The following is a 10,719-nucleotide window of genomic DNA, read 5'->3' as shown; positions in this document are numbered from 1 at the left end:
GGTTTGCCCGGTCACACAAGATCGAGCTACGAATGTCCAGCACGAGGAGCCATCTGCGTGTCCGTCGGAGGAAAAGGACACTGGGCGAAGGCTTGTACCCGACGGAATTACAACCGATACCCAACACGGAATCCCGGACAGAACACCAAGCGTAAATTTCTGGGATTGCCCCATCAGAAAAAAGGTTTTGGATTCTCGTGCCAAGCATCAGCCGAAATCCAAATTTTCTCAAAGTCAGGTTGTACCTGCATCTTTAAATCAAACGTTCGTGCTGTCTCACTCGAACAATGCTAGAAAATGTTAGGTAACAACAATGGCATTTCTTATGCTAACGTCGTTTCAGGTTCGGGTTCATCCACGAATTCTAAATCCTCTACCAATATTTCTGAAATTGGGCAGGTACCTCAAATCTCAATTGAAAATTTTTCTGCTGGCAATGCTTTGGGTTCTTCTGATCTCGGCGATGTTACGTTTGAAAAAATGACTTTTTTGCAAAACTCACTGTTTGGTTTGATTCAAACAATGAGTAATGCTACATCCATGATGGAAGCTATCCAGATTGGATTAAAATTTGCGAATGATGTTGTTCTTACCCTGAAGTTTAATCATGGATCTAAGTAATTCCATCAATATTATGAATTTTAATGCTCGCTCTGTAAAAGCGAAAGAAAATGAATTTTTCAACTTTTTACGAGTTCATAACGTGCATGTTGCTGTTATAACTGAAACATTTTTAAAAACTGGCACTTATTTGAAAAGTGATCCAGATTATAAAGTTATAACTAATAACCGAATGAATCGAAATGGCGGTGGAGTTGCAATAGTTGTCTACCGTAGTATGACTTATAGCACGTCACGTGACTTTAAGTTAAAAGTTATTGAAAGTTTGGGCATTGAACTTGAAACTTCTTTTGGGAAAATTATGATTGCAGCTGCATATTTGCCTTTCCAATGCACTGGGGAAAATAAAAATTATTTCAAAGGGGATTTGAATAAACTTACTCGGCATAGATCTCGATTTTTGATCATCGGTGATTTTAATGCCAAACACCAATCTTGGAATAATTCAAAAGTAAATTCCAATGGTAAAATTCTATTCAGAGATTGCACTTCTGGTCTTTATTCGGTTTTATATCCGAATGGGCCAACTTGCTTTTCTTCTGTTAGAAATCCATCAACAATTGATTTGGTTTTGACAAATCAAAGTCAGTATTGTGGTCCTTTAGTGACTCATGCTGATTTTGATTCTGATCACCTTCCAGTAACTTTTTCACTTTCTCATGAAGCAGTTACCAGACCCAATAGTTCTGTGTTTAATTACCACAAAGCTAATTGGGATAGGTATCAGCATCATATTGAGAATAATTTAAATCATGATTTTGTTTTAGAAACCAAAGCTGATATTGATTCAGCCTTGGAATCTTTAACTAATGCAATTTTGGATGCTAGGAATATTGCTATTCCTAAAGTCCAAGTCAAATTTGATTCTCCCATTATTGATGACGATCTTCAGCTTTTGATTCGTCTGAAAATGTTCGCCGAAGACAGTATCAACGTTCTCGTGATCCTGCACTGAAGCGAATTCAAACAGATTTGCAAAAGGTTATTGACCACAGATTCACTCTCCTGCGAAATGAAAAGTTTGCAAGAGATGTCGAACAAATTAAACCTTATTCCAAACCTTTTTGGAAACTTTCAAAGGTTCTTAAGAAACCTCAAAAACCAATCCCTTCTTTAAAAGATGGTGATAATATTCTATTAACTAATGGGGAAAAAGCTCAAAAACTTGCTCAGCAGTTTGAGAGTGCTCATAATTTCAACTTGAATGTTTTGAGTCCTATTGAAAATCAAATTTCAATAGAATTTCAGAATATTGTTGAACAAGAATTTTCATCAGATGAAGTTTTTAATACGGATCTGAATGAAATAAAATCTATTATCAAAAAATTTAAAAATATGAAAGCCCCTGGTGAGGATGGCATTTTTACATTTCAATTAAAAATTACCAGAAGCAACTTTAAGTAGCTTGGTCAAAATTTTCAACAAATGTTTTGATTTGGCATATTTTCCCAGTAGTTGGAAAAATGCCAAAGTAATTCCGATTTTGAAACCGGATAAAAATCCTGCTGAAGCCTCAAGCTATCGGCCTATTAGTTTGCTTTCATCTATTAGTAAATTATTCGAAAGAATAATTCTTAATAGAATGATGACGCACATTAATGAAAATTCAATTTTCGCTGATGAGCAGTTTGGATTTCGCCTTGGGCATTCAACTACTCATCAGTTGTTGAGAATTTCAAATTTAATTCGAAGCAACAAATCTGAGGGCTATTCTACTGGCGCTGCTCTTCTAGACATAGAAAAAGCATTTGACAGTTTATTTGTTTATTGTCAGGATCAACAGGCTCCATTGTGCCCCAATGATCTCCTTAATCTAGTGTACACAAATCTAAAACTAATTAATCGCTACACATAAAATTGAACCTAGCTTCTAAAATGAGTGAAAAACCTATGCTTCAGGGCGTCACGGGACAAACTAAAATCAAAATGGGACGATACACGATTGAAGACTCGTAGAATACCGGAGAAAGCGCCGTACATGCAGTAATTGGTGCGATGGAACGGGAGACGAATCAGGGTAGAGTCGCGTAGGGGTCGGCTTGGCACGTGAAGGTTTATGCGTTGCAAAAGAGCAGGGCAATCCAGCCTAGAGGCTAAACAATCGGCAACTACAAGGGCTCGAGCGACGTTCCTACGGACTTCGAGATTGTCGAGATGAATCAATCGACACCGACTTTCATAGCTGGGTAGACGGAAAGGATCGTTCCAGGGCAGGCGGCGTAAAGCGAACCGGATGAACCTGCGTTGCACGTCTTCGATCCTTTTCACACCGTTCTGGTAATAGGGCTCCAAACGGCGGAGCTGTATTCCAGAGTGGAACGAACGAGCGAACAAAACAGAGCTTTCAGGCAGTATATGTCGGTAAAACGCTTCGTGGTGCGGAAAATGAAACCCAATTGTCTTGAAGCCTTGTCAACAATCGAAGAGACATGGTGCTTAAATGTCATTTCCGAATCTAGAAGGACGCCGAGGTCCTTCACGCAACTTTGCCTCGGGACAACTTCATTCTGCAAGCGATAGTCGAAGGTTATCGGCTTTTTCTTGCGAGAGAAAGAAATGACGCAACATTTCTTCGGGTTCAGGACCATTCTGTTGGTATGACACCACGTAGCGAAGCTAGTCAAGGCAGTTTGGAGAAGTTGGGCATCAGCGATGGAGTTGATACGGAGGAACAACTTCAGATCATCGGCGTAAGACAGACACAGCGAGGGGAGAGCCAAACTGCTATCGTTAAAATACAGCAAAAAAACCAGCGGACCAAGATGACTTCCTTGGGCGATGCCCGACCATGCTTGAAACCAGAACGAGAGCAGATCACCAATTTTTACGCAAAGGGACCGACCAGTAAGATATGAGCTAAACCAGAAGGCTCCCACTGAACCCCATCCTCTCCAGCTTAGCGACGGCGATGTTATGATCCAGTTTATCAAAGGCGGCGGACAGATCGGTGTAGATGGCGTCGGTTTGAAGGCCCTTTGACATGCCATCGAGGATGTAAGAAGTAAAATCCAGCAGGTTAGTGGTCGTTGAGCGTCCAGGCAGAAATCCGTGCTGAGTATCGACGATCAGACTCTTGCAGTGCGACGATATCGGGTCTAATACTACCAGCTCGAACAACTTCGACGTTGCACAAAGTGCCGAGATGCCACGGTAATTGTCAACGTTCCTCTTGTCGCCCTTCTTATGCACCGGAAACATGTAGGCGATTTTCCAAAGCGCAGGGAAGATTCCGCTTGACAAGGACAGGTTTTTTCATTTCATTTCATTTTTTATTTTGGTGGGCAAAAAGCCCCCTTGAGCTGTGTCAGACACATTCTCAAGAAGGCATAAAAACCACCTCATCTTAACGCATCAACAAGTTTACAAACTCCAATGATACAAGATTTCTTAAACTAATACATAGAACACAAATAAAACTTTCCCTAATCCTAACCTAAACTAAGATCACAGTTGGATATCACAAGTAGAAAGCTTCTGGTAGCGATGGGTCAAGTTTTAAAATGGTTTAGGAAAAGTTTCCGAAGTACGTTGCGAGACAAATGGAAGTCAAAGTGCACGTAGCAATCGTTAAAGACTCTACACATGCTCGACACGGCCGCGTTGCGACCGTAGTTGGTCGATGCGCGTGGAATTCTAATGAATTGGTGAGATCTGATCGTACGGCGTTGAATGTAGAAGTTGACTTGCTCAAGAATCTCAGGACAGTCAATTGAAGACTTTAACAAATCAGACACGAAGATTGCTTTAGCTACGTCACGACGAACAGATAGAAGGTCAAGACCAAGGGAATTGCAGCGATCTGCGTAGCTAGGTGGATTTAGTGGGTCCACTAGGGGGATGTGGCGAAGCGCATACCTAGTGAACTTCCGTTGAACCTTTTCAATTCGCTCGATACCGTTTTGGTAGAACGGAGCCCAGACCACCGAACAATATTCTAGTGTCGAGCGAACCAGTGAGCAATAAAGTGCCTTCAAACACGAAACTTGACGAAAATGTTTAGCCACACGAAAAACAAAACCAAGAACTTTGGATGCCTTAGAGACGGTGTAGGAAATATGTTCAATAAAGGACAATTGACAGTCTAACACAACACCAAGGTCTTTGATAGATGACGAACGACTAAGACTAGTATTTGATAGATTATAGTCAAAGGATATTGTCGATCGCTTGCGGGTAAAGGTAATCACAGAGCATTTCGAGGCGTTAAGGACCATTCTGTTGTCGTCACACCAGTGGGCGAAGATGTTAAGTTGGTCTTGCAGCAAGAGCGCATCGTTGCTAGAGTTTATGACAGCAAAGAGCTTGATATCATCAGCATACGACAGTTTGTGACACTTAAGTAACAGGTGGACATCGTTCATGTACAACAGGTAGATGATTGGACCGAGATGACTTCCTTGAGGTACACCGGAGAAAACAGCAAAAACTGCGGACAAGACATCACCAATTTTGACACACATTTCACGGTCAGAGAGGTACGAGCACAGCCACTTAAGAAACGATCCACAAAAGCCTAACCTTTCCAATTTAGCAAAAGCAATCCGATGATTTATCTTGTCAAAAGCGGCGGAGAGATCTGTGTAAATGGCATCTACTTGCTGGCGTTTTTGCATAGATTGGGAAATAAAGGAAGTGTAGGCAACAAGGTTGGAGCACGTCGAGCGTTTTGGCATGAAACCATGTTGCTCTTGAGCGATGTAGTTGTTGCAGTTAAGTTTAATGTGGTCAAGAACAATCAACTCAAACAACTTGCTGACGGCACACAGAGCAGCAATACCTCGATAATTTCGAACATTTCGCTTAGGTCCTTTCTTATGTACCGGAAATATGTAGGATTTTTCCAGGACAGTGGGAACACGCCAGATTTGAGGGAAATGTTGAACAGCTTCGAAAGAGGGAGAGCAAGACTGTCAGAGCAGCTCTTCAAAACAGCTGCGGGGATGCCATCCGGACCGCTGCTGGTGGAGTACTTCAAAGCGCTGCAAGTTCGGCTAACAGTGTCGGGATCAACGAGTGGGTGCTGGGCAATAGTATCGCGATCAGGAACGTTTGATGCAGCTTGTTGTACCGTTATATCATCCAAATCCTCATTAGTGAATACGCTGCTAAATTGAGAGCGAAACAATTCGCAGATGGCAATTGGTGAAGATGCTTCTCTGCTGTCAAGTTCCATGACGCTTGGTAGGCCAGTTTCCTTCCTCTGGCTGTTAACGTGGTTCCAAAACTGCTTCGGGTTCTGCTTTAGGCGATGCTGGATGCGGCGCTGGTATCTCAAGAACAAAGTGTTGTTCAAGCGGCTGTACTTTCGGTTGATAGAGTTGTATTGGACCTTCCAGCGACGCGTTGGGTGCTTGTTGAACTTCTTGAGGGCTGCCCGTTTCTGAGTTTTCAGGCGTTTCAGTTGATCGTTGGACCACGCCGGGTGACACGCTGGCAGGTGTAACTTCTTGGGGATGAAGATGTTGATAGCTCGTAACACAACCTCAGTGAAAGCAACAGCAGCTGAATTAGCATCACGGTCAGCTAGAAGGTGGTTCCAATCGACATTTTTGAGAAATTCGTTCATGCCTTGGAAGTTTCCTCTACGATAATCGTAGAAAAATTGGCTGCTGGTGTCGCGAAAAGCGTGGACTCTGCACTCGATCGAAACGAGTAGGGGTTGGTGGAATCGACAAGCACGAAGTAATGGTGATGGAGCTTGGGTGAGAGGGCGATGATATCGTACGGAGCGCCGCAAGAGGCGGTGTAATATTCCTCGACAGTAGTGTTTAAACCGCCGACGTTCTGATAGTAAATGGTGAAATCGATCGAACTTGTATTGCGGCTTGAAACGGCGGGCGGCGAAGTGGTGACGGCTTGTGGCGCGACGTACTCCATGGCAGGTGACGAAATATTCCCAAAGCCAGGGGCGGCCAGCGACACGTGAGCTGGCAACAGGGAGTTGTTGACTTCAGCTGTTGGTGCGGTAGCGCTGGAAGGCGAGAAAAACTCAGCGGCGGGCATTTCTGGGCGACGGAAGTACTTGCCTGAGGTTGGGTTTTGGAAGACCCCGTCTCCAACCCCGATCACAGGACCAGAACGACTTTTGCAGGAACGTGGCGGGCGATGGCAACCAGGTGACGGCTCGACTGTGACGGGGGGATAAGGGGCTTCCATGATACTGCGGCTCAGGCGTTCCGGTTCCGGGCAACTTGAAACAGCGGGCGGCTGGGACGTAACGGCTTGCGGCGCAAGGTACCCGACGGCTGGTAGCGCAGGGTTACCGAATCCAGCGACGATCGACGGAATCGAGTACGGAAAGGTGTCGACGGCTCGCAGCGCCAGGTACTCTGCGGCTGGTAGCGCTGGATTCCCAAAGCCAGTGGTAGCCAGCGGTAGCGAGTTCTGGAATCTGGTGGCGGTTTGCGAAACGGGCGACGCGGACACGTGAGCGGGCAACAGGAAGCTGTTGACTTCGGCAGTTGGTGCGGTAGCGCTGGAAGGTGAGAAAACTCAGCGGCGGGCATTTCTGGGCAACGGAAGTACTTGCCTGAGGTTGGGTTTGGAAGACCCGTCTCCGACCCCGATCACAGGACCAGAACGACTTTTGCAGGAACGTGGCGGGCGATGGCAACCAGGTGACGGCTCGACTGTGACGGGGGGATAAGGGGCTTCCATGATATTGCGGCTCAGGCGTTCCGGTTCCGGGCAACTTGAAACAGCGGGCGGCGGGGACGTAACGGCTTGCGGCGCAAGGTACCCGACCGCTGGTAGCGCAGGGTTACCGAATCCAGCGACGATCGACGGAATCGAGTACGGAAAGGTGTCGACGGCTCGCAGCGCCAGGTACTCTGCGGCTGGTAGCGCTGGATTCCCAAAGCCAGTGGTAGCCAGCGGTAGCGAGTTCTGGAATCTGATGGCGGTTTGCGAAACGGGCGACGCGGACACGTGAGCGGGCAACAGGAAGCTGTTGACTTCGGCTGTTGGTGCGGTAGCGCTGGAAGGTGAGAAAAACTCAGCGGCGGGCATTTCTGGGCAACGGAAGTACTTTCCTGAGGTTGGGTTTTGGAAGACCCCGTCTCCGACCCCGATCACAGGACCAGAACGACTTTTGCAGGAACGTGGCGGGCGATGGCAACCAGGTGACGGCTCGACTGTGACGGGGGGATAAGGGGCTTCCATGATACTGCGGCTCAGGCGTTCCGGTTCCGGGCAACTTGAAACAGCGGGCGGCGGGGACGTAACGGCTTGCGGCGCAAGGTACCCGACGGCTGGTAGCGCAGGGTTACCGAATCCAGCGACGATCGACGGAATCGAGTACGGAAAGGTGTCGACGGCTCGCCGCGCCAGGTACTCTGCGGCTGGTAGCGCTGGATTCCCAAAGCCAGTGGTAGCCAGTGGTAGCCAGCGGTAGCGAGTTCTGGAATCTGGTGGCGGTTTGCGAAACGGGCGACGCGGACACGTGAGCGGGCAACAGGAAGCTGTTGACTTCGGCAGTTGGTGCGGTAGCGCTGGAAGGTGAGAAAAACTCAGCGGCGGGCATTTCTGGGCAACGGAAGTACTTGCCTGAGGTTGGGTTTTGGAAGACCCCGTCTCCGACCCCGATCACAGGACCAGAACGACTTTTGCAGGAACGTGGCGGGCGATGGCAACCAGGTGACGGCTCGACTGTGACGGGGGGATAAGGGGCTTCCATGATACTGCGGCTCAGGCGTTCCGGTTCCAGGCGGCTTGAGACGACGCGTGACTTAATCATGGTATTGCTATGCGATGTGATGGGGGCAGGTGGCAGTTGAATGTTGGACGTTAGTCGGAATGGGTATTGGCTTGCAACGACGAGGTGCTCATTGGAGAAACGGGCTCCGTACTCATCGGCGTCGAGTTCGGCGGCAGCGTAGGGTTTGGTTGCGGCGTTGTGGTCGGCAGCGATGGGTTTGGTTGCGGTGTTTTGAACGGCGACGTAGGATTTGGTAACGGTAGTGTGGTCAGCGGCAGCGTAGTAGGCGCAGACTGGAGACTTTGGGATGGGTTCACTCCGTCCGCTGGTTCCCAAAAATTTTCGCTGGAACGATCCTCAAACTCGCGAACCACCAAACCTTCAGGCCACGTCGATTGAGAAAGGGCTTTAGCTTTAAGGCTCACGTGCATCCCCACTTTAAATGAAATAAATTTCATTTTGCTTACGTCGCGACCCTTGGCAACTAGGCGAGTCGCAAGGATGTCGGTTGTACGAAGACGGTCGATGGCTAGTTTGACTATTTGATCCTCAGTTACTCTCCGGGAAACCCGAGAGAGGTACAGCCAGAAACGAGGGCCTTCGTTTGCGGCGGCAAACTCGCCGGGTGGAGGACACGTATCGCTGGTAACTTCTGGAGGCGCGTCGGTAGCCTTACCGGGGACAGGTCTCGGGTTGATATCGAAGAGTCGACGATTTCCGGGAATAACCGAACCGCCCACACCGCGGCCTGCTGACCTCGGAGTTAGCGAGTTCGACGAAATGAACTTGGCGAAGTTCGAGCTCAATTCGGCTCTCAGCTCCGTCACAATCTCGGTCTTGAGTTGCTCAACAATCCGGTTGTGATGGCTCAAGGATAGTTCCTGTCCGGCCTCAAACGCGCACTGGACGGATCGACGATGCCGCAAATCAAGCATGAGATTGGAGCAAGATTTACACAGCCAAAAGATTTGACGGTGCGATATGACGTCCTTCATCGACTCGGACGGAATGCCGCAGCATTGAGGGTGGAAAACCGCGTTGCAGAATCCTTGACAGGAGACATATTCACCGACCAAATCATTAGCGCAGGAGTGACAAATGATGACGTTCTTCGACGTGTCAGCAAGTTGTGCCTCCACACCAGACATGCCGACGATTTTTTTTAAATTTACAGAAGAAAAATAGTTGGTGAAAACCCGTGCCGAGTTCACAGAGAATCGAGCCGAGCCAAACGCGATCGTGAGTGCTACAGTAGTATTGCAGAAATACGCTGGTGCTCGTGTAGTCGTCGGGCGCGAATGCAGCTACGGTGGCACAGTGAAGTGTCGCGATGCGTGGTTGACTCTCGCGGCGTGGTGTTTATAAAAACGGTGGTGCCGCGGAATGTAATATTAATTACGCGGAAAAGTTACCGAAATCACGGCGTTCGATAAAAACTTCACTAGCTATCACTGCACTGGACTATTAGTCGACAACGGAGCGCGATCGGGTAAGGCTTAGAAAGTGTTTACAGGTAAAAACGACAAAAATTAAAGCGGTAAACAAGTAGTTGATCCACACAGACAGGCGATGAACAACAGTGTTGGCATAAAGGATTGATTGCGAAATTGAAAAGGTTTAATTTTCCGATTTATATCGTGAAAATTATTCAAAATTATTTGACGGATCGTACTCTGCAGGTATGTTATCAGAATAGCAAATCTGATCAACTACCTGTACGTGCTGGCGTCCCTCAAGGAAGCATTTTGGGTCCAATTTTATACAATATTTTTACTTCTGACTTGCCTGATTTGCCCCCAGGATGTCAGAAATCACTTTTTGCTGATGACACAAGCATCTCCGCCAAAGGCAGAAGCCTTCGTGTCATCACAAGAAGATTACAAAAAAAGCTTGGATATTTTCAATTCTTATTTGAAAGAATGGAAAATTACTCCAAATGCTGCAAAAACTCAACTTATTATTTTCCCTCACAAACCAAGGGCTGATTTTCTTAAACCAAAAAGTCATTCATTTTTTTAAATTTAAAGTGGGAGGATCAAGTGAAATATCTTGGACTTGCTTTTGACAAAAACCTTACTTACAAGGATCACATTGAAAGTATCCAGGTTAAATGTAACAAATATATTAAATGTTTGTATCCACTTATAAACAGGAATTCTAGACTTTGTCTCAAGAATAAACTGTTAATTTATAAACCAATTTTCAGACCTGCCATGCTTTATGCTGTGCCGATCTGGACAAGCTGTTGCCTAACCAGGAAGAAAAAACTTCAGAGGATTCAGAACAAAATTCTGAAAATGATTCTGATACTTCCTCCCTGGTTCAGCACCAGTGAACTTCATCAATTAGCCGAAGTTGACACTTTGGATGTTATGTCCAATAAGAGAATTGATGCATTTCGA

The 10,719-nt window shown here is 46.6% G+C and overlaps 1 protein-coding gene across 1 annotated transcript; it reads right to left on the bottom strand.

Annotated features, from left to right (window-relative positions):
• Positions 1-8,406: 8,406 nt before the first annotated feature.
• On the bottom strand, positions 8,407-9,465 carry LOC119770064. The gene has a single exon (XM_038264249.1). It carries the CDS (start codon positions 9,463-9,465, stop codon positions 8,407-8,409), a length of 1,059 nt encoding a protein of 352 aa, XP_038120177.1.
• Positions 9,466-10,719: the final 1,254 nt, after the last annotated feature.

The sequence above is a fragment of the Culex quinquefasciatus genome, chromosome 1 (genome assembly GCF_015732765.1).
Source record: "Culex quinquefasciatus strain JHB chromosome 1, VPISU_Cqui_1.0_pri_paternal, whole genome shotgun sequence".
Classification (NCBI taxonomy): domain Eukaryota; kingdom Metazoa; phylum Arthropoda; class Insecta; order Diptera; family Culicidae; genus Culex; species Culex quinquefasciatus.
This window is presented reverse-complemented; position numbering and strand designations above follow the sequence as displayed.